The 23,050-nt window shown below is 38.4% G+C and overlaps 2 protein-coding genes across 8 annotated transcripts in view; both read left to right on the top strand.

The window, feature by feature from the left end:
- Window positions 1-356: 356 nt before the first annotated feature.
- On the top strand, window positions 357-13,465 carry abhd8a (abhydrolase domain containing 8a). 4 transcript variants are annotated; one of them, XM_016661663.1, is made up of 6 exons: window positions 357-735; window positions 3,271-3,444; window positions 5,829-6,661; window positions 7,543-7,713; window positions 7,889-8,105; window positions 9,116-9,888. In XM_016661663.1, the coding sequence occupies exons 3-6, from the start codon at window positions 5,838-5,840 to the stop codon at window positions 9,314-9,316; spliced, it is 1,413 nt and encodes a 470-aa protein (XP_016517149.1). In that variant the 5' UTR covers window positions 357-735; window positions 3,271-3,444; window positions 5,829-5,837; the 3' UTR covers window positions 9,317-9,888. The 4 variants fall into 4 exon arrangements, with proteins under 4 accessions (XP_016517149.1, XP_007573841.1, XP_016517148.1 ...); XM_007573779.2 differs by lacking the exon at window positions 3,271-3,444 and having other exon boundaries at window positions 360-735; XM_016661662.1 differs by lacking the exons at window positions 357-735; window positions 3,271-3,444; window positions 9,116-9,888 and adding exons at window positions 4,407-4,516; window positions 11,379-13,465.
- A 3,505-nt stretch (window positions 13,466-16,970) lies between these two features.
- Window positions 16,971-23,050, top strand: part of LOC103153021 (lysine-specific demethylase 4A-like) — a 20,777-nt gene continuing 14,697 nt past the window's right edge. For all 4 annotated transcript variants that reach the window (XM_007573776.2, XM_016661665.1, XM_007573774.2 and 1 more), the window contains exons 1-9: window positions 16,971-17,146; window positions 19,350-19,511; window positions 19,620-19,795; window positions 19,886-20,000; window positions 20,163-20,356; window positions 21,391-21,440; window positions 21,781-21,884; window positions 21,984-22,121; window positions 22,208-22,425. In XM_007573776.2, coding sequence (XP_007573838.1) covers window positions 19,371-19,511; window positions 19,620-19,795; window positions 19,886-20,000; window positions 20,163-20,356; window positions 21,391-21,440; window positions 21,781-21,884; window positions 21,984-22,121; window positions 22,208-22,425 — 1,136 coding nt within the window. In that variant the 5' untranslated portion in view covers window positions 16,971-17,146; window positions 19,350-19,370. The remainder of the gene's footprint in view (window positions 17,147-19,349; window positions 19,512-19,619; window positions 19,796-19,885; window positions 20,001-20,162; window positions 20,357-21,390; window positions 21,441-21,780; window positions 21,885-21,983; window positions 22,122-22,207; window positions 22,426-23,050) is intronic.

The raw sequence follows: 23,050 nt of genomic DNA, 5'->3' as shown, positions 1-23,050 counted from the left end.
GGAGGCATTTGGTTGCACTGGATTTTATTTCAGTGTCAGAGTAAAGGAAGCTGAAGGCCAATATACATCACACAACTGTGTGTGTTGCTCTAATTTCATGTATCAGCTTGGAGGTCATATGTGCCCTCTGTGATGCAGCAACTGCAGTGACTCTTTCATGCACAACATAATGACGCGTTTATGGGGGTTTGATAGCAGCTGCAGATTTTAACAGAGGCTCACTTATGTCATGTATGCTCATGCATCCCACTGCTCAGATGATAAAATGGGACCATCTCAGCAGGTTCTGTCTCTGACTACAAGCATTCTGTTATTATTAAGCCAGCCTTAGCAACAAGGAAAGCAGGCTTCTCCTATTGGCTTCTTCCCAGCGTTCAGCTGTCCTCTATTAGCCCTCCCCGCTGCCACTCAGCAACGAAAATGCGCGAAGATTGCCCGTAGTGCTGCGGATCCAAGGGCAGCAGGGCTGGGTAGGGTTTGGCCCTCATAACGCAGTGGATGCTGAGGGGAGGAGGTGGATGCTGAAAAACACTGCCGTTCCTTCTCGCTATGGGTATCTTATTTGAATGCAACTGGCACAATTTGATGGAGGCATGCTTTACTTTCATTTCGAGTCCGTTTGTGTCGATTGACGGCCGTCTGATGAGGCTGAAAAGCGCCCACCGTTCTGCAGCATCTCCCGTGTAGACGGCCCTTCAGAGCCGGTTAAGCACCAGGTCGTCAGTAATTCTGCAGGTAAGAAACCATTTTTTATTTTTATTTTTTTGCGAGGCAGGGTTTCACTTTACATGTAAGTCTTTTCATCATCGGTCGGCCGACTGCATCTGTTAATGTGGATGCACAAAATTACTCACGTCTCAATCATAAAAACGCACATTCCGCACAGAACAGCCACATATTGTTGATGCGCAAAAAAGGATAAATAAATAAAATTTAATAAAAAAATAAATAAAAAATAAATAAATAATAATAATAATAATAATAATAATAATAATAACAACAATAATAATAATAATTGTTCTCGCTGTTATTTCATGCATGTCTAGCCACACTGTTTTCCTGCAGAACACCCTGTGACGCTGTTGTATGACTCAATGTTTTGAATTCATTGTGATTCCGCTGCGCCACTTCGGATCGCTCAGTAAACAGAAAGTAGGTTAAAATGGTCTCCTCTTGCAAAATAGGCCATGCACGTGCAGCATTCAACCCACGCACAGCCGCAGCGATGGCTGAATGCGCACAATGCGCCAAATGTGGGTAAGAGTTGCGAAAGTGGCGGTACGGTTCGAGGGGTAGCCTGCACTGTTTAGAGGTCCGTTAAAAATTGCAGATACATGCAGATCTGGGTCTGGCTATCGATGAGTAGGTCAGTAGGAGAATCCCTGATTTACATTTCAGGCCGCTGCTGCTGTGTTTTTCTGCACCATGAGTGAAAATGCAGCTGCAAGATAAATAGATAGACAGATAGCTAGATTAATAACTAGATAGCTAGATAGAAACAAAGATAAGATTTTGCATAATTGCATAATTCTGACTGCATATAAGAACACTCTTCTTATAGGAAATGATGGAACTTCTTCAAACTGTTTGGTTTCTTATCTCTGATCCAGCTTTCAGGCACTATCAGTAACATCTCACAAGGTTTGATTTTGGACCAATTCCATTAACTTATTATAAACCTGCTTCCAAAACCACATTGAATGTGTTTGTGTTTTGGAACTTTATATTATGTCCAATTTACTCCAATCTGATCCAAACTGTCACCATGAAATTATATTGGTTAGGGAGTTCAAGAACTGAGAAACATTCAAAGGTCAAGCAAACACCAGTGTCTCTATCCACAGTGAAGCAAGTTTAGTATAAGCATGAGGGTAGTGACCAAGGTTCAACGAGCCTAAAGCTCTATTCAGCCTCTCTCCCACAGAGTAATACTACCCTGCCCATTCTTCACTGCAGGGATGGTTCAGGCTAACATGCTGTGCTAGATTTTTTTTAAATCACACATTTTCACAATGGTCAAGGCCATTTCAGAATTTTAATGTCAGCCTGCTTATCCATTCTAACTTTTCCACTTCTGTTATGATACCGATATTGCAGCTTTGAGTATCAGCCAATATTGATATTGACCCAATACGATATTAACACAAATCACACATATTTTAGTAACTTGCATTGCAGTGTGGAATGTTAAAAAAGGCTTGATCAAGTGGTATTACTCAAGCAGAGAACAACAACAATACGTGTCAGAACAACTGACTCATTTATAATTAACCAGTGGGTCTGTGGGAGGGATAGAAATTGTGGGGCAGACTAAATGCTGCCTGAGTGTTTATATTTGTGATTTTAGATGTAGGCTGATATAATCCAATGCGTTTTTTTTTCTTTTGGCTGATATCAAACCAATTTCTGATATAAATATCAGATCAGGACACCCCAAATTCTAAAACTTGTTTTTATGAGTGTTTGGGATCCTTGTCCTGGTGGACCACCCCACTGTCTAAGTTTTAACCGTCTAATCCAAATTGCCACACTTTGATAAAAAAATTTAAAAAAAGTTTAGACCAAGGTTCAAGCCTACCATACATGGGATAATTGTACACCAGTGTGATTGTCAACACTGTGAGTCAAACATCATGGACTGGGTGCTGACTAAGAAACTGGCACCTGGTCAAAATGAAGTACGTCAGTAGGAATTAGCATGTGGCTGAGCAACATGTCTTCTGGAGAAAGATGTCTTAGTCCATTTAGACATTTTAGCATGAATACTGTGCAGTTATTAAAAAGTGTAGTGTAATCCTATCCAAAGTAAGGAAATACGTAGGTTAATTAAATCCATAGTATTAAACTTAGACTTATTTTATTAACATTGCACAAAGAAACGTAAGTAAAATTGGCAATGAAATGTCATCGCTTGGCAACCGGAGCACACACAGAAACACAAGTGTGCCTATAATTACATAATAAACAAAAAATAATGTTTTGCTAAATATATATAACTTAGTATTTTCAAGCAGTCTCAGACTGTTTTAGTGATGGGATTGTTGAGCAATGGGCCAGTGGGAGACAGCTATTTCTGAGTCTGGCTGTTCTTCAGCGGATGCTGCGGAATCTCCTGCCAGATGCCAACCGGATGAACAGGCCATGGAGAGGATGGGTGGAGTCAGAGAAGATCTGGTTTGCTCTGGCTATACAGCGTCTGTGTGCAATGGTATGGATAGGGGGGAGTGGAGTCCCAATGATCCTCTCCGCTGTCTTCACCACTCTTTGCAGAGACTTCCAGTCTGAGGCCTTGCAGCTCCCAGACCAGATGGAGATAATGCTGGTCAGCAGGCTCTCAGTGGTTCCTCTGTAGAAGGTGGAGAGGATGGGAGATGGGAGGGAAGTCCTTCTTGTTCGTCTCAGAAAGTGCAGGCGCTGCTGTGCCTTTTTCACCAGTGAAATAATGTGAGTTGTCCAGCTGAGGTTGTCTGTAATGTGAACCCTCAGGAACTTAGTGTCCACTGCTTTGTCGTTAATGAGAAGAGGTGTGTGGTTCGGTCAAGACCTCCTGAAGTTGACAATGATCTCTTTTGTCTTGTCGACGTTCAGGAGCAGCACCAGTCCACAAGATGTTGTACCTATTTTCTGTAGTTCACTTCATTGTTGTCCTTAATTAATCCCACAATTGTTGTGTCGTCTGCATATTTCATGATGTGGTTGGTGTTAAACCTGTTACAACAGTCGTGGGTAATCAGGGTAAACAGAAGGGGGCTCAGGATGCAGCCCTGTGTTTAAAGAAATGACATTGAAGGTGTTACCCACACAGACAGACCTCAGTCTGTCAGTGAGGAAGTCCAGCAGCCAGTTGTGCAGTGGAGTATTGAAGCCCAGGGAGACCAGTTTGCATACTAGATCTTGGGGAATGATCGTATTAAATGCTGAGCTGAAGTCCAAAAACAGCAAAAAACATCTGTTATAAACATTAACAGATTATTTAAAATAAGGAACAATAAAAATGCCAGATATCAGCAGAAATACGATTTAAAATGAGTATGTTGTACAAATACCAGCAAATATATAAACACTTATTAAGTTTGCACTGGGAAGTGGATCCTGTCAGATTCTTTACCAACCTCTTCCTGTTCTCATTCCCAGATTGTTTTGGTTCAAATGTTAGCAACAAAAATGATTAATTTGAACTCCCTTCAAATTCTTTAAATGCATCAAAGAGTCGAATACTACTATTTTTCTAGTCTGGACTGGAAACAGAAATAGTTGGAAAACCGCTCTCATTCTCTTATGAGACATCTTGCTCACAGCCATGACCGATGACTAGTGTTTGCTATTTATTTTTGGATTCTGGCTGTGTTAAAGAAGGAGTTTAACACAGCCAGTTGTTTTCTAAATAGAATGTTTTCTATTTAGAAAACATTCTGGTCCAATTGTCAACAGTCAGTCCTGACTGACACTGAAACTCCAAGACAGCAGAAGTATTTTTTTATGGTTTCTGAAGAATTTGGATGTTTGAATGCTAGAGGTGAGTGCATTACAACACTTGGTCTGGGCTTTAATGGTTCAGCGTTTCATCTCTTGGGATTATCACAGGTTAAATTTCATCATGGAGCAGAAGTTGACATTTGGGAACCTCCAGTCACAGCTTGTTGCACAGACAATGTAGAAATCAAAAACAATATGAAAGCTGATGTTTTTTTCTACATTAATGATGAGATTTTATTAAAATTTTTAATCGAGTTAATGGTAACTAAATAATTGCAATTAATCAAAGACCATATATTGGCAAAGCAACATTTTCAATTCAAAAATCCTTTTTGCTGCTTCATTATTGAATAAATAAACATATGAGCTCAACAACAAAGATGCTTATTGTTTTAATCTGTTATTCAGGTTCTTGAACCATCAGATTGGAGCAAAGTGCTGCTTTATCCATTCAGTTTTCCAGTTTCAGGAAGTTCTGGCTAAATGCCTGACAGCAGAAGGAGGAACAGCTGATCCTGCTCTCTCTCATCCTTATTGATAGCTTTGCATGTTGAAGTTATTTTATATACCCAGCTTTTATAGTTACACTTACAATGTCAAGCTCATAATTGGATTACTTTATTTTATCTACAACATGACTGTGCACTAGTGCTAAGCTGAACTAGAGCTGAATTAGATTTCAATTTCAAAGTGTTAAATTACAAAGTAAAAAAAAAAAAATCATTAAGTCATATTTGATATACAGGGTGGGCCATAAGTTTCCATACAAAGAAAAAAATAAACGTTTTATATTGGACAACCGTTTTTATTTTTGTGGGACTCTGTAACCGCTGCACATTTTGGACCACTTCATGGTTGATCTGCAACATTTCCAGTTTTCTGAAACTTGCAAATAAGTTTTACCACAGTGTCGTGTGTGATGCTCGTTCCATGTTTTCTGTTAAAGTTTTGTACAACCATGCCATTGCTTTCCTATCCAGTCATCAGTATAATTTAAATTCTTTGCTCTTTTGTCAAATGCATCTTCTTGGGTATCTGAAATATAAAGAAATATACATTTTACATTCTCTTACATATGGAAACTTATGGCCCACCCTGTATACTACATTTTTACAATAAATGAAGGTAACATAGTTACTTGACAAAATGCCACTATATGCCTGTAAAATACATGCAAGTTTTACAATTCAGTCATTTATCAATAAAAGTAAATTTACCTGACTTTACCTTTCACCTGAATTTTTAACTCCTTAAAAATTGGCTCCCATGTAGGACAGGTAAGAGTTTATCCTTTGATTCCCATTCCTGACACTTAGCTGTGGCTTTGTGTATGTGTCGTTTTGTCAAAACAGAGAGGCACCATGCTGACCAGCATCACTGACGGGATCCTGTGCTGCCTGACGGGGAAGACCACTAGCCTGGTCCTGCCTCTGGAGTCTTCAGAGCCCTCCGATGGGTTTGAGTTTGTGGAGGTGAAACCAGGGAGGGTTCTACGAGTGCGGCACATCAAACCAGAGCGCCAGCGCGTGGATACAGAAAAACAAGACGCCGGGAAAAACAAGACCACTGCTGACTGTGATGGCAATAGGGATGCCTCTGTTCGGGACACCATTGATGCTGATACTGGCACCAGCGTCCACTGCAAGAGGAAGATCACAGTCTATCGCAACGGCCAGCTGGTGATTGAGAACCTCGGCGATGTTTTGCATTCTGAGATCCTGCAGTGTCAGGATGGAGATTTGGAGCCCTGCAGCACCGTGGAGGTGGAGCTCGCTGACTACAAAGAGATGCCCTCCTCTCCTGACCCCAACCCTGTTCCTCCGGTTCCATTGCCTGCTGGAGAGCAGAAGCCTGCTCCACCTCCCCGCCGCCGCCGTCGCAAGCCCAAACGCACTGTGCTGATTGACTCGACACAGGTCATCTCGAGCTGCAAAGGAACGCATTCAGATGTGGCGCTGTTTTTTGTGCATGGTGTGGGAGGCTCTCTGGACATTTGGAGCAGCCAGCTGGAGTTCTTCTCCCGTCTGGGTTATGAGGTGATTGCGCCTGACCTGGCTGGGCATGGAGCCAGCACTGCTCCACAGATCGCAGCAGCTTACACTTTTTACGCACTGGCAGAGGACCTTCGGGCCATCTTCAAGAGATATGCTCGGAAACGGAACATTCTCATAGGCCACTCATATGGGTGAGTCTGATTCATAAATCATTGGGTCCAGGAGTACTCTGTATTTGCAAAAATAATCAAAATCAAGATTTCCCCCAGAAAACTTGCTAAGCCCAGTGATAGGGCCACTTGGCAGTTATTCATCCAGCAGCCCACCATGTTTTTGAGTTAAAATCTGTTTACAGTCAACGGGAAATTTGATAATATCACTTGATAATTATGTGTTATTGGAAGATTTATATCTGAACACCACACAAACACCATGCTTTTTTTCTTAAAAAATGCAAACATTAAAAAAAAAAAAACAACTTAAAAATAAATGCTAAGCCTGCAATGCTAAGCCTGTTGGGGGCACAAGTAAACCCTTAAAATTATGATGGCGTATAAGGATCATTGTCTATAAAAAAGGGAGTTAATTTTTGCCAAAAGATTCTTTTATTTTAAGAACAACCTCAAAAATTTCTTATTAAAAAACAAGAATATTTCTGATCTCAAAAAGTTGTGAATTTTTGAAAAAGAAATTGAGGACTTCTGTGATTAATCTTTGAAATTTTCTAGAAAAAGTCTATTTTTTTCCAGCAAATTTTCAGCTTGAAACTCAGAAATTTCTATGTTTTCTATAGAAAAATTATTAAACTATTTTCAAGATTTCAGAGGTTTTTTTCAAGCAAATATTTGGCTTTTCAAACTGAGAAATTTAATCTATAAATGTTTGGGTTTTTTCTAGCAAATGTTCAACTTTTCAGGTTTGTTTTTTATTTTTCTAGAAAATTTCTGAGAGTTTAAATGTACCATTTTTTTTCTATCTACAGTGACCTTTTTACACAGTTGTGCAAACTGCTTTTCCAACGGCAATGTACATTTTACTGCCATTCTTCAATTTGTCTTCATGTCTCATCCAGGGTATCGTTTTGTACATTCCTCGCCCATGAATATCCTGATCTGGTCCATAAGGTAGTGATGATCAATGGAGGGGGTCCTACAGCTCTGGAGCCCAGTCTCTGCTCCATCTTCCAGCTTCCATCATGTGTCCTTCACTGCCTTTCACCTTGCCTGGCCTGGAGCTTTTTGAAGTAAGATCCATGGCTTTGTGTTGTAGAACGACACCCATTGAAGTAAAAATAAATAAATAAATAAAAAAATTCTAATAATATCAAGAAATGGCACAAAAAAAGAAGCTTTTGTCTACTTTTTAATCTTTATATTTTCAAATGAGCAGCTTTTTGGTAACATTTCTCCAACTTTCAGAGCTGGATTTGCTCGCCAAGGTGCAAAAGAGAAGCAGTTGTTGAAGCAGGGCAACGCATTCAATGTGTCTCCATTTGTCCTGCGGGCGATGATGAGTGGTCAGTACTGGCCAGAGGGCGATGAGGTCTACCATGCCGAACTCACTGTGCCCATTCTGCTGGTTCACGGCATGTGTGACAAGTTTGTGCCCATGGAGGAGGACCAGCGCATGGCAGAGGTACAGTAAAGCTACAGGAAACATATGCCTGTGCAGATATGAGGCTTCCACATTATGACTCCAATGAGTGGACGTATTGCAGTCTCATGGTATCAGACTATTCACAAAATCAGTTATAACAAAAATGTAATTTAAAATCATTTAAAAATCTTTACTGGTCATCTCATAATGTTTTTTCTGTGGACACTGCTGCGTGTCTGTAAATAGTTTTTTGCATAAATATATTAAATATTTCCAAAGTGAGAGTGAGATAAATGTGTAGGAGCCATATTTAATGAGGCAAACGTGGAGGACTGTGGCAAATGATACAAGTTTTACGTGTGTGGGATCGGTTGGACCCCATTTGTAAACACAAGGGTTAAATGTACTCAGGAGGGCGTGGAAATGTAGAGGAACTGGAAAAGCTAATTGCAGAGAAATGGATGCAGCTGGGAAAAATAGCAGGTATGAATAAATGAGGAAATGATTAACAGCTGGGACGGGAAGCAGAACGGTAGACTGAGGTGAAGTAAACAGAAGGAAAGAAAATGAAAGAATGAACAGTAAACAGATAAATACAAGTGTAAGTAAATAAATCCAAAACACAAACAATAAGAGTAACTGAACTAACACAATGAACTAAAATGACATGATATAAGAAAAACAAATAATAAAAAATGGTCTAAAGCTAAGATTCCAAGCACTTATGTGCCATAACAGTAAAGCTAAGAATTTGTACTTAAAAATAAATAAATAAATAAATTAAAAAAAAAAAATAAAAATAATAATAATAATAAAACTAGTTTGGACACCATAAATCAGAATAACAGTTAACTGAGCCAACATATTCAACTAAATTCTGATCAAAATGTCAGAGTCATTCAATAAATGCAAACAGCCTTACTAGCTAATATTTAATACCTTAAACAAAAACCTTCTTATACTTCAGAAATGACAGCTGGATTTGTGTGTCTGATCCATTCCAGTTTTAGATATTGACAGGTTTGCATTCCTTTCAACTCTGCTTCCAGATCCTCCTGTTTGCCTTCTTGAAGGTCATTGAGGAGGGAAGTCACATGGTCATGATGGAGTGTCCTGACACCGTCAACACCCTCCTCCATGAGTTCTTCCTCTGGGAGCCCGACATGTCCAGAAAGGGAGAGGCCGACCACACCGTTTCTGTCTGTGACACTGTTAACACGCTGAAGATCAAAAAGCCTGTGGACAAATAATGCTCACAGAAGACTCCCTCTGTCACATCACCAAGCGGAAGGCCGTTTTTCTGCAACTATTTGTTAATAAGGCTCCGGGGCTGAGAGCGATTCCAAGGAGGGCCAATGTCTTCAGGATGTGGGTGAACGCTGGTGCTCCGAGATAGAGCAGCAAGGAACATTGGATGAGAGGAAGGGACGCAAACACAGTTTCTTTTCCACTTCTGCACCGGTTTGTGCTCCGCTTGCAAAATGACTCTCTCGGTGCTCAAAAGAACTGCCATTCGTGATCTGTGTGTGAAATGTTTGAGGAAAAGCGGACAGCTACTCAACACAAAAGATTAAACATATCTGTAATGATGTCTGGAGTTTCTCATATGGATCTGTTTTACCTCTGAGAAGGATTATGTAATGGTTGAATCCATTTCAGGTCGGCTGTAAAAGGGAAGCTGATTTTAATAGAGCTGCTGGAGGGACAGTCTATGGAAAGAATTAGTAGTATTGATCCAATGATAAGTATGATAATACTAATAACATACTAAAATAAATCATAATGGACATCTATATAAATTAACCGGAAATACAAAATGACAGAGACAAAAATATTCCTCAATTCTATAAAATGTGCTGTTTTCCCCATCTCAGACATAATTAACAGATACACAGTTTATGGCCAACAGAAGTATTTCTGTTTTTCCTTGAGGTCTGACCCACTATTCTTATTTTCTTGTTTATTTTCTATAAGAACAACAAAAACAATGTACTGCAGGTTCCAAATGATCCCCATTTATGTATCAGATCATGTCCCCAAACTTTATCTGACTTTTAATAAACTCATAAAGTTAAATTAGTACACGCATGCAGTTAGAGACTGAAAATTGGAGGACTGATTAGAAAACATTAATTCGACCTTCAGATCACCAAGCCAATGAAGGGAGAATCAACCAATACTGACCTCGGGTCAGTTCTACATGTGACCTAATGAATAAAACAAGTAAAAATGCTATTACATGATTCCTGAATATAAACAACAGGATACAATTAATAATTAGTACACTACATTTTGATTAAATGAGTATTGTTTTTCCTTTTCTGAAACAATGTCAATCTCCAGTACAAGTTGTAGTTGCTTTTTTGACCTCCTATATTTACATTTATAGTATTTATAGTAGTTTGCTCTCCTTGCTCTCTATGCCCTAATCCCTTTTTTTTTCTTTTACTGTGTCAGACTAAACAAAATGTTCCTAAGTGGAAATTATTCATTCATGGATGTTGTTTGTCTCATAGTGGGACAGGACAGTGCGGGCTAAGCGTTCTCTAACATACTCACTGACGGTACGTATCTGTTGGTTGGATAGTTTACTGTTTTGTGTCGTGGAGGGTGTAAATAGATGAGAAGAAAAAATGGGCCGCCATGATAAATTTATGTAAGTCCCCCAACGGAGGACATGCTAGAGGTTAAATATGCATTTTGAGAGAATGCGAATGCAACTTACCTTGTGTTTTATGCAATTTAAGGAACCAGAGAGGAAATAGACTGGGGACTGATGTCTCTATAATATTCTATACTATATTCTTTATGAACTTTCCCAAAAACCCCACAAATGCTGCTTGTGTCTCCTTTGGTGTAAAAGGTGAGTAAAAGTGTGTGGACTACAGGGTGCACATGTACTTCCTATTATGCTAAAACTGTGCATATACAAATTGTTATATGTGCTGATTTTCTTTTTTTTGTGTGTGTGGTTAACAAGTTTAATGTTATTGTTACCTTTATTAATGGGAATGATAACACTGTATATGCACTGCCTAAATGTAGATGCATATAACATTATATAACCAATCATGAGNAAACTAGTTTGGACACCATAAATCAGAATAACAGTTAACTGAGCCAACATATTCAACTAAATTCTGATCAAAATGTCAGAGTCATTCAATAAATGCAAACAGCCTTACTAGCTAATATTTAATACCTTAAACAAAAACCTTCTTATACTTCAGAAATGACAGCTGGATTTGTGTGTCTGATCCATTCCAGTTTTAGATATTGACAGGTTTGCATTCCTTTCAACTCTGCTTCCAGATCCTCCTGTTTGCCTTCCTGAAGGTCATTGAGGAGGGAAGTCACATGGTCATGATGGAGTGTCCTGACACCGTCAACACCCTCCTCCACGAGTTCTTCCTCTGGGAGCCCGACATGTCCAGAAAGGGAGAGGCCGACCACACCGTTTCTGTCTGTGACACTGTTAACACGCTGAAGATCAAAAAGCCTGTGGACAAATAATGCTCACAGAAGACTCCCTCTGTCACATCACCAAGCGGAAGGCAGTTTTTCTGCAACTACGTGTTAATAAGGCTCCAGGGCTGACAGCGATTCCAAGGAGGGCCAATGTCTTCAGGATGTGGGTGAACGCTGGTGCTCCGAGATAGAGCAGCAAGGAACATTGGATGAGAGGAAGGGACGCAAACACAGTTTCTTTTCCACTTCTGCACCGGTTTGTGCTCCGCTTGCAAAATGACTCTCTCGGTGCTCAAAAGAACTGCCATTCGTGATCTGTGTGTGAAATGTTTGAGGAAAAGCGGACAGCTACTCAACACAAAAGATTAAACATATCTGTAATGATGTCTGGAGTTTCTCATATGGATCTGTTTTACCTCTGAGAAGGATTATGTAATGGTTGAATCCATTTCAGGTCGGCTGTAAAAGGGAAGCTGATTTTAATAGAGCTGCTGGAGGGACAGTCTATGGCAAGAATTAGTAGTATTGATCCAATGATAAGTATGATAATACTAATAACATACTAAAATAAATCATAATGGACATCTATATAAATTAACCGGAAATACAAAATGACAGAGACAAAAATATTCCTCAATTCTATAAAATGTGCTGTTTTCCCCATCTCAGACATAATTAACAGATACACAGTTTATGGCCAACAGAAGTATTTCTGTTTTTCCTTGAGGTCTGACCCACTATTCTTATTTTCTTGTTTATTTTCTATAAGAACAACAAAAACAATGTATTGCAGGTTCCAAATGATCCCCATTTATGTATCAGATCATATGTCCCCAAACTTTATCTGACTTTTAATAAACTCATAAAGTTAAATTAGTACACGCATGCAGTTAGAGACTGAAAATTGGAGGACTGATTAGAAAACATTAATTCGACCTTCAGATCACCAAGCCAATGAAGGGAGAATCAACCAATACTGACCTCGGGTCAGTTCTACATGTGACCTAATGAATAAAACAAGTAAAAATGCTATTACATGATTCCTGAATATAAACAACATGATACAATTAATAATTAGTACACTACATTTTGATTAAATGAGTATTGTTTTTCCTTTTCTGAAACAATGTCAATCTCCAGTACAAGTTGTAGTTGCTTTTTTGACCTCCTATATTTACATTTATAGTATTTATAGTAGTTTGCTCTCCTTGCTCTCTATGCCCTAATCCCTTTTTTTTCTTTTACTGTGTCAGACTAAACAAAATGTTCCTAAGTGGAAATTATTCATTCATGGATGTTGTTTGTCTCATAGTGGGACAGGACAGTGCGGGCTAAGCGTTCTCTAACATACTCCCTGACGGTACGTATCTGTTGGTTGGATAGTTTACTGTTTTGTGTCGTGGAGGGTGTAAATAGATGAGAAGAAAAAATGGGCCGCCATGATAAATTTATGTAAGTCCCCCAACGGAGGACATGCTAGAGGTTAAATATGCATTTTGAGAGAATGCGAATGCAACTTACCTTGTGTTTTATGCAATTTAAGGAACCAGAGAGGAAATAGACTGGGGACTGATGTCTCTATAATATTCTATACTATATTCTTTATGAACTTTCCCAAAAACCCCACAAATGCTGCTTGTGTCTTCTTTGGTGTAAAAGGTGAGTAAAAGTGTGTGGACTACAGGGTGCACATGTACTTCCTATTATGCTAAAACTGTGCATATACAAATTGTTATATGTGCTGATTTTCTTTTTTTTTTTGTGTGTGTGTGGTTAACAAGTTTAATGTTATTGTTACCTTTATTAATGGGAATGATAACACTGTATATGCACTGCCTAAATGTAGATGCATATAACATATAACCAATCATGAGATTCAATGTATGAATGTGCCATTTATGGCATGAAATAAAACAGATGTTCAGCATCAAGATGGGGTTTTGCATGTTTGTTTGTTTGTTTTTTTTGGAAGAGTTGGAAATATCTGACATCCATCCATATGTAATGGATGTCTAAAATATGACCCAGAGGCCATTTTATGGCCCTTCCCTGATTCTGTGTGGCCCGCCAGAACAGGGGATGGATGCAAATGAGACTTATTTTTCTTTAACTAGAGCAAAATTATTGGTGACAAATAAGATTTTCTACAATAAAAAATATAAAACACAAATTATTTGTCTTTTAACAACCATGCTTCTTAATTTTTTAATAAGTAGGACTACATTTATCAGCTGACTTCTACTTAGACTTTAGATAACTCAAATCTGCTTTCAATTTGGCAAACATGGCTTAATGATAGCAAGCATTTGTGAAGAGAGAGAGAGAAACAATAGGTGAAACTCAACCAAATTTTTTTTTCATCTGAGACAAAGCAAATTTATAAACAGGTTATATTTCTTTTAATAAAGTGGAAAAACTCAAAGTTTTGGATCTACAATAATTTAAAATTCCCTTTCAAACAACAACAACAACAAAAAAACAGCACAATAAAGCAAAAACTGACTTATTTAATTAGAATCATTATGTGCTTAGTTTATGTTAAACAGTAAAATAATTATTGTACTATTTGTGGTTTTAAACATTATTGTTTGGCCCGTGAGTCCTTTTGACTTGACAATTTTGACAAATAATTTGGACACCACTGCTGTAAAAGATAAAAGTAATTTACATGTAGCCTCCAAAGTGTGAGATAACTTTCAGAAAATGTCACCATGTTCATTGTGCTCCACATTGACAGGATATATGTATAAGCTCTTCAAATAAATTCATTGTTTGTCATACTGATAAATAAAGAAAAATCCAACCTTTAATTTATGCACATAAAATTCCATTTAAATTTTTTTTTAATCACCAGGGCACCAATAGGACAACTTTTTGCCTTCCTGCTATAACATTTTCCCAAGCTGCAGCCTACAGACAGAGGGATCTTTGACCATTCCTAAGCGCACAATCCCTCTAGATCAGGGGGGCCATATCTAGTCCTAGAGATTTACCATGCTGCAACTTTTAGGTGCCTCCCTTGATGGGTATTTTTCTTGAACCTACATAAAAGAACCACAGACAACGTATATGAATTTTATGACAAAGCTTTTGCAAAAGGAGAAGTCTCTGGTAGCAGCTCCTCCAAGCCGTTCACAGAGCGTTCTGCTCTCCTTCCGGTTGAGCCCCTGTTTTATTGTCAAAGCAAAACAGCCAAGGGGGCAGTCAGGAAAAACAACAGAGGTCGTAAAACTTCTAACCCAAACAGCTAGCAACCCAATTCCAGGTGTGATATCTGATCTATGGTCTGAGCCCGGTTCAAATCTCGGTCAAACTGTTAACAAGACAAAATACGACTGCTCACAGGCAGTTAGGAGGTATTCTGGTTGATAGGAATTTTAAGGTCTGAGAAACACAGAGTTAACTGTTTCACATGAAGATGAACAGACAGTCCTGACCTCCAGGTCAGTTCATACATACATAAGGAAGAGAACACTTTAAACAGAAAATTACAACGATCTATGGACTGAATGTGAACTAAAGTAATAACAAAATGATAATACCGAAAATTCTCTAACATCCCTTCTCCAAGACACCTGAATTTAATGGCTCATCAGCATCTTTAAGCTCTCCCGGGTGTTCTAACACCAGGCATCCTGCATCTAAAAGTTGCAGAATGATAAATCTCAGGGACTGGTCTTTGGCACTTCTGTTCTGGGTCACCTAGAGTCCTGGCTTGTCTCTTATACTCTCTTCTTCAATAGCTTTCATAGAGAATTTGGTTCTGATCTAGGATCAGGTGCAGATTTTGGTAACTCGGAACTATTTTTGTGTTGATTTGGTACCCCAAACTTGTCAGGCAGGAATTGGCAATCTACAGTTCCCAGGGATTGGAAGAAGCAAGGTTCAATCAAGTCATGGAGCAGGACCCCCATCAGAGCACAACTCAGTACCACAGCCGGCCCAAAATACCCCCATAAACAATATGCTATCCTGGCCCAGGACACACACTGCTGAGGCATGGCCCAAGTCCCCAACACAAACACAAACACACCAGCTTGTTTCATTTTTTTACATTTTGAAGTTCAACTAAAAATTTTTCTATTGTCTTAAGGTAAGATAATGTAATTTTATTTATATAGCACATTTTCAGCAACAAGGCAATTCAAAGTGCTTTACATGAATTAAAAGGAAATGCAAACAAAATAAAAAAAGCAAAAGAAGAAAAATAATCTAATGTTGATCTAAAGTATGTAAACTAGGTGCTCCTGTTCAGGGTTGTTAAGTATCCTCTGGTCTAATTCAATTTCTGGGTTAGGAGAACAGGAGTCTAAAAAGTAGTCCAACAACACTTGATCCACAAGTGTCCTCTGGGCTTCTGGTCTCTGCATCTAAATAGTGAGTACTCTACAGTTTCTGATAAAATAAGCTAAAGAGTGATTAATCTAAATCCTTAAGATTTTATGAGGAGTGTATTAATAGTGATGATGCTTGTAGGTTATGAAGAAATGGGGAGAGATGGAGCTGAGAGGTGATCTTGGCAACCACTCTCTAAAATGACTTTATTAACTGACCAATATAAAAACACCAGGGCCCATCTTCATGATGGACAAACTCTCACTAGGCAGTTAAACATTTTAATATTTAATATGCAGCAGTTATTTGACTTATTGTAAGTAACAATAAAATTTTTATATTTTGCATTTATCTGTCTAGTAATCTGTCTACTACCAATACTTTCATATATAGAATTAAAAATAATCCACAGGCTGATTTTTCTATTGCAAAATTTATTTATGTTTTAATTAATCTTTATTGGTACACATAATCTAATATAAACACAGAATCAAGACAAAAAAATGGGTATTGAAAGTGTAACTAACCCCTAACTCAAGTTATGTTTGCTGCTAAACTGTCTAAGTAGGTTATTTAAGGTTCTATATTTATGTTTCTGTGCATATTTTGAGATTTTTGTGTAAATTTCTTTGGTTTTTCATTATTTTTACCTTTGGTTGAACAGCTGGATTATCCTATTTGTTTAAATAAGAGTACTCTGCTATTACTACACAACAATGTTGATGTTGTTAGTGGCACTGGCTGAGATTTAATAGGTCACTCAAAGTGTCTGGAATATAAAATTTTTCTTTACCTAGTTAATTAGTACTTATGCTATAAAAATCTAAATTATAGTTCAAGAGTTTAAAGTAAAACTTGCTAGTGGGCTCGTTCTTTTCCTAAATAATGACTAATACACTTTTTAAAAGTCTATAATTTGGCTTCTGTTATAACTATGTTGGTGTAATAGATCCTTTAACCTGCAAAAAATGCTCCTCTTTTTGTTTAAAGTGCATCAAATTAACTTATAACTGCTTTCGTGAGCAAACTTCTAAATAAAGCTGCTGTAAAGCTAAGCCATGAAACTCGCCACCTGATTGGCTGAGCGTGTCCCGTGCGTCTTGTGGTAAACAACTTACGAGATGCGTGTTCATGCGTAGAGGTGGTAATGGAGGACTGTGATGTTCTGTTAGTTAGTTAGCAGGCTATCTTCTCTGTGGTATGCTATTCGCCCCTTTGGTTAACTACAATTTATTTGCTCCATAAAGGACAGAGTTCGGCCATATCTAGAGCAGGAGGTATGTATCTACACGTCGACGTCGCTTGGACGCAGAACGTGAACTACTGAACTCAAAATGCTAATCCGGTGGATATAGTTTGTTAGCCATAGGAGCTACTGTGAAGCTAATGGAGTTGCTATTGATCGGGGTGTAGGCCATGCCCTGGTATAGATACAGAATTTGCATGCCAGTTTGCAATACTTCGGCTCATATATTCGTTCAAACGGAGGGTTAATATAAGTTCATTTTTAAACCACCAAGAGAATGCTAAAGCCAAGAGAATGCTAAAGCCAAGAGAATGCTAAAGCTAAGTCTGCCCAAGATGCATATAAATGTTTCTATGGGATGTACCATCTGATACTGAGCGTAGCCACATTCCATTTCGGGCTTAATGGGGTTAGAGTTCTTAATACACCCTGCCATTGTTTCCCAGCCTGTTTATTGTTGTTTACGAAGTTAACGCTTTGGTTGACATTGGCATGTTTCCAGTATCCGCTGAATAAGACTTGCTATCATTTCTAATTTTATATTCTGCTTTGCCACACAGTCGTTGACTGATGTAGCTTGTTTCATTAGCACGGTAGCTAGCCATATTTCGGGGAGATTTAAAGAGACCAGTTCTTAACCAATCAGGAGCGATTATTTCTGTATGCGGCAGCATCCAGGCTGAATTCATACTAGCTTCAAAGTAACGTGGAACATGAAATGCTGGTATGTCAAACGGCTACATGCTAGATCCTAATTAATAGTTTATGTCAAATAATAATTGGTTAAGGAGAGATGGGTCTATCGACATTTGAACGCCTGTTCAGAATATGTATCATTTTTTAAAAATGCTACTAATAGGTTGGGGTTGTTTGAAAATGTAAATATTACAATTCTGATCATTTTTGTACATAAAAATATATGTTTTAAAGAATTTACTAGAAACTTGTCAGTTGTTTTCAAATAGATTACTCAGTGGGGAAAAATATCACAATTGCCTGTCAATTTTAAATTGTCTTTTGCTTGTTTTTTCATGGCAACAGAATTATATATCACTCAGGTTTTTTTTATATCCGATTTCTAGTTCATTGTTTTCTCAGACAAACAATATTATTAAATAGTAAATCAGATTCCTGTACTAGCTTGGTGCCTTGTCATGGTCATCTCCTTTCTGTTAACCATATCAATATTTCAAATCAATTGTGCTTTTATAATAGACAGAGGCTGAAAGGTCAAATGATCAAACAGAGCAATTCTGTTCAGGCTTCATGGTACTTGCTTTAAGTTTTGCTCTCTTGCTCAGCATCCTGAGTTAATCACATACAAGCCTCAAAATTGTTAGAAGTAGTTTAGTTTCCTTTTAAATAGCTTCTTACATCTCTGTTCTTGAAAATGTCTGTGCTTAAGGCACAAGTTGTTACTGGGATCATAATGAGAGAAAGGTCAGATTTATGAGTTTCTGACTGGCCAGTGGAGCTAAAAATCTTCTGATTACAGTCATTAGCTGATTTCTTGCTACATGCAGCTCAGTACCATCAATAATGTGGAAAACATCTTATTTTTCTTCACACAATTATTCTTTAACCTGCATTAGACATAAATTCCAGCATTTCGGCCTTGACTAGAACAGCTTAGTGATTTATTAGTAAATGTGTTTTTCATCCAATCAGTTAGTCTCGAACAGTGGCGTCAACTCCAATCCTTCAGGTTTGGTGTCCTGGAACTTATAACGTGAGATTTTCCCCAAGTTATAAGTAAAATAATCTAATGTGTAAATACTTTTTCATTATTAATATTAAGAAATTATAGACTTGCAGTTAAGTGTGAAGTGAAAAAAACAGTGTGAAGTGAAAGCTGTGGATATACAGGAACAACCACTATTTTGGCAGTATATTGAATATTTTAAATAAAAACACAAATCAATAATTATTAATATTGACTGTTATGAAAACCTTGTATCGTGATAAGCTTTTCAGTTATTTCGTCCAGTCATACTTGTAAGATATTTCTGTCCCATTTCAGGTATGTTTAGGTATTTGCACTAGAAACTAGACAAAAATGAATTGTAAGATTTTCTTTGCAGTGTTTACATTGTATCAAAGTGTCAGATCTTCAAAGTTGTCCCATGAAAAGATAAAATAGAATATTTTCAAAAATATATATGGTGTAATAACTTCTACAAGACACTTTAAATTGCTACTTGTGCTAAAAAAAGTCTGTTTTTTTCAACGTGCAGGAGCCGCACCAGAGATAAAAGATGGCATCAGAGGCACTCTCTCAAAATCATGGTTCCAAAGGGATCATGACGTTTTATCCCACTGCTGAAGAATTCAAGAATTTCAGCCGCTATATTGCATATATAGAGTCCAAGGGAGCACACAGAGCAGGTTTAGCAAAGGTAACTAATGTCTGATGTTGGGATGTAGAAAAATAAGATTCCGATTCTGCCATGGATCAGTACTATGTTGCTAGCTGAGATAACGCCGTCTCCTGACCCTTCTTTCAGATTGTTCCACCAAAGGAGTGGAGGCCTCGGGGTTCTTATGAGGACATAGATGATTTGGTGATTCCTGCACCCATTCAGCAGGTGGTGACTGGCCAGTCAGGCCTTTTCACTCAGTACAACATTCAGAAGAGAGCCATGACTGTCAAAGAGTTTCGCAAGATTGCCAACAGTGACAAGTAGGATTCATGTGCTTGTAATGCTGATTGTTTAAAGCTAAAAAAAAAAGAAAAAAGTTTGGTCTTAACTGTCCCGAATGCCTTTTTCAGGTTCTGCAGCCCACATTATGATGATTTTGAGGAGCTGGAAAGGAAATACTGGAAGAATTTAACATTTAACCCTCCTCTGTATGGAGCAGATGTTAACGGAAGCCTGTATGACCCTGTGAGTAGATACTCATTAGATGTTGTTGATGTGGTGATCATCAGTACACATTTCTGGTTGCGATGTAGTGTTTATGTGATTGGTCAAGCTGATATTGGAACATCACAATTCATATTTGCCCATGTGATTGCTGTAACCTAACCCGGGACTGTATTCTGGCAGGATATTGAGGAATGGAATATTTGCCACTTGGGAACCATTTTGGACACTGTGGAGCGTGACAGTGGAATAACTATTGAGGGTGTTAACACCCCCTACTTGTATTTTGGAATGTGGAAGACTACCTTTGCATGGCACACTGAGGACATGGACCTTTACAGCATCAACTACTTGCACTTCGGAGAGCCCAAGTCGTGGTAAGGCCTTCCACAGATTTTCTTCAAAAGTTGCGGGAAATGTGAAGGTGTTTTAAAATCTTTCGGGCGTTATTGCACAAGCATGGTAGGGTGATTAAAAAAATGGCAGCCTAGGTTTAACACAGAGATGCATAAGTAACAGAAGGCTCCAGCCAATTTGGAGTCCTGTTTTGACCATTTTGTCCCTTCCTACTTCCAGTTAAACCTTTTGTACGCTTGTCGCTAAGCTACTGCATATTATTTATTCCTTGAAGTCAAGTCTCATGAATTAGAGATAGTCATGAAAATACTAAAGTCTTGCATAATTTTATATTATTATACATTATTTACTGATGACTGTATAACTTGCAGTCAAGAAACTTTGAACAACTATCTACTGGTAGATGTTTTTATTGAAACTATAAAACCTAATTTATTCATAACAGAATTAGGGGTGCTCCAATAAATCGGCCCCCATTTCCTTAATTTTGGAATATAGGCCGATACTTGCATGTCAAACCGATCTTATCCTCTGATCTTGTCTGCCTTTGCAAAGGTCTAAAAATCAGTCACTGTCCCCTTTTGCACTGCAGTGAGAGAGGACTAACTGAGACATGCCTAACAGATGCTGTATCTGTTGTTATATTTAGCGACTTTTCAGAATTAAAAATTGATATAGGCCAAAATTGGAATTGGCAGGTCGGTGATTGGCCAGAAAACTTTGTCTGACATGTTGCTAATTATAGCAAGAAAGTTGCTGAGTTGGTAACGGTGAGGAGACTATTGTTAACGTCAAATGTACAGACATGAACTGTTAGACTGGTCTATCAGTCAAACCTCTCTCACTCAATCCATATTTCATCAAAAAAATAAAATAAAATAAAATCTAACGTTATCACAAATGTTTATGGACTTAACTTCTTACACAAGAGGGGAAATCCTTGCCTTTGTGCATTTAACTTCAAGAATTGTTTTTATTCTGAGAGGCTTAACAACAGTTCATAAAACTTAGTGGTTGTAGAATCTAAACTTCTTTCTCTTTTGGGTGTTTGTAGGTATTGTGTTTCCCCAGAGCATGGGAAGAGACTGGAGCGTCTGGCTAAAGGTAAAGCAGCACAGAGTGGAGTTCTATAGAGAACGGTTTTCTAGAAAACTGTTGATGATGTATATGTTATGGGAAAATGAAGTTCAGTTTTGGGGATTTTTATCACTGAATGGCTACAATGCTGTTCAGAATCAGATTATATCGAGGTTCATTTCTGATTAAAACGCTAAAGGCAAAAAAACACCAACATAACGTCTTATTGGATCTTCATCACAAGTTATCAGCAAGTCCTGAAGCAGCTTACAGTTCACCTTCGTACTAAAAGATCTGTTGAAAAGAATATCATCTGATTCACCAGGCTACTTTAGAGGTTGTTCTTTAATCTGTTCTTCTCCTTTAGGGTTTTTTCCTGGTAGTTCTCAAAATTGTGAAGCCTTTTTAAGGCATAAAATGACTCTTATCTCTCCTTCAATACTGAAGAAATACAGCATTCCATTTGAAAAGGTAAGTGTTCATTTAACATTTTCAATAGTGATTTGTACCTGTGAAACAAGCTAAAGGCTTAATGTGTAGTTGCTAATTAGTGTATCCCTGTTTCTGTAGATCACTCAGGAAGCTGGTGAGTTTATGATTACTTTCCCCTATGCCTATCACGCTGGCTTCAACCACGGTTTCAATTGTGCCGAGTCCACCAACTTTGCTACGGAGAGATGGATCGAGTATGGCAAGCAAGCAGTTTTGGTGAGGACCAGATAAAACGTATGCTTTTAATCATTCATTTAATTTAGTTGTTTTAACCCCTGTCTTGCTTTCTCTTCTTCCCTTAGTGCTCATGCCGTAAAGACATGGTGAAGATTTCAATGGATGTTTTTGTCAGGAAGTACCAGCCAGACCGCTATGAACAGTGGCTGGCAGGGCGAGATACGGTGCCCATCGACCACTCGAAGCCCACCCCAGAGGCTAGGGAATTTTTGGGCGACTCTTTCAGCAGCAGCAGTGACAGCAGCTTCAACGAGAGTGGCTGTGAGGATGGAGAAAGGAAAAGGTATTGTAATGACTGCTAAAATAATGGACCTTACCACAGGGGCCGCGTTTCATTGGCTAATTCCCATTTCACGTCACAGCGTAGCTACCACGTGCGTGACCGTCTCACAAACACAAGCTACAGTAGTAAACACATGCTAATGTACATTGTGGACTAGCAGACTGGCAGAAAGTTTTTGTTTTGCGTCAGGACTTGAAAAAGAATGGTTCTCCACTGTCAGTGGGGTATCTGTTCAGGCGATGTCAGGTATCCTGATCATATTTGTGGAACTAAAATTCACAGATTTCCAAAATCTGAAACGGGATGCCTTGCTTGGATCAAAGCTTGTGCACGACCGCATTTACAGCTCAACCGTCGTAGGATCAATAAGAACAAAGGAGTGTGTGCTGGTGTAAGTATTATTGCTTTGCTTTCTTTGTGTTTAGTAAATGAAAAAAAGAAAGTCAATAATTAACACATCCATTATGAAAACCTTTTAGCTAAGTACAGCATAATGGCAGTACCGATACAACTTCTACACCTTGAAGCCTGTCTGTTACACAGTCTTACGTTAGCTCAGTGGTTCTCAAACTTTTTCTTCTGCGCCCCCCCCAGTGGTTTCCAAACATTTTCTGCGCCCCCCCCA

The sequence above is a fragment of the Poecilia formosa genome, unplaced genomic scaffold, assembly GCF_000485575.1.
Source record: "Poecilia formosa unplaced genomic scaffold, Poecilia_formosa-5.1.2 Scaffold338, whole genome shotgun sequence".
Lineage (NCBI taxonomy): Eukaryota > Metazoa > Chordata > Actinopteri > Cyprinodontiformes > Poeciliidae > Poecilia > Poecilia formosa.
The sequence above is the reverse complement of the archived record's forward strand: the minus strand, read 5'-3'. Positions and strand labels throughout refer to the sequence as shown.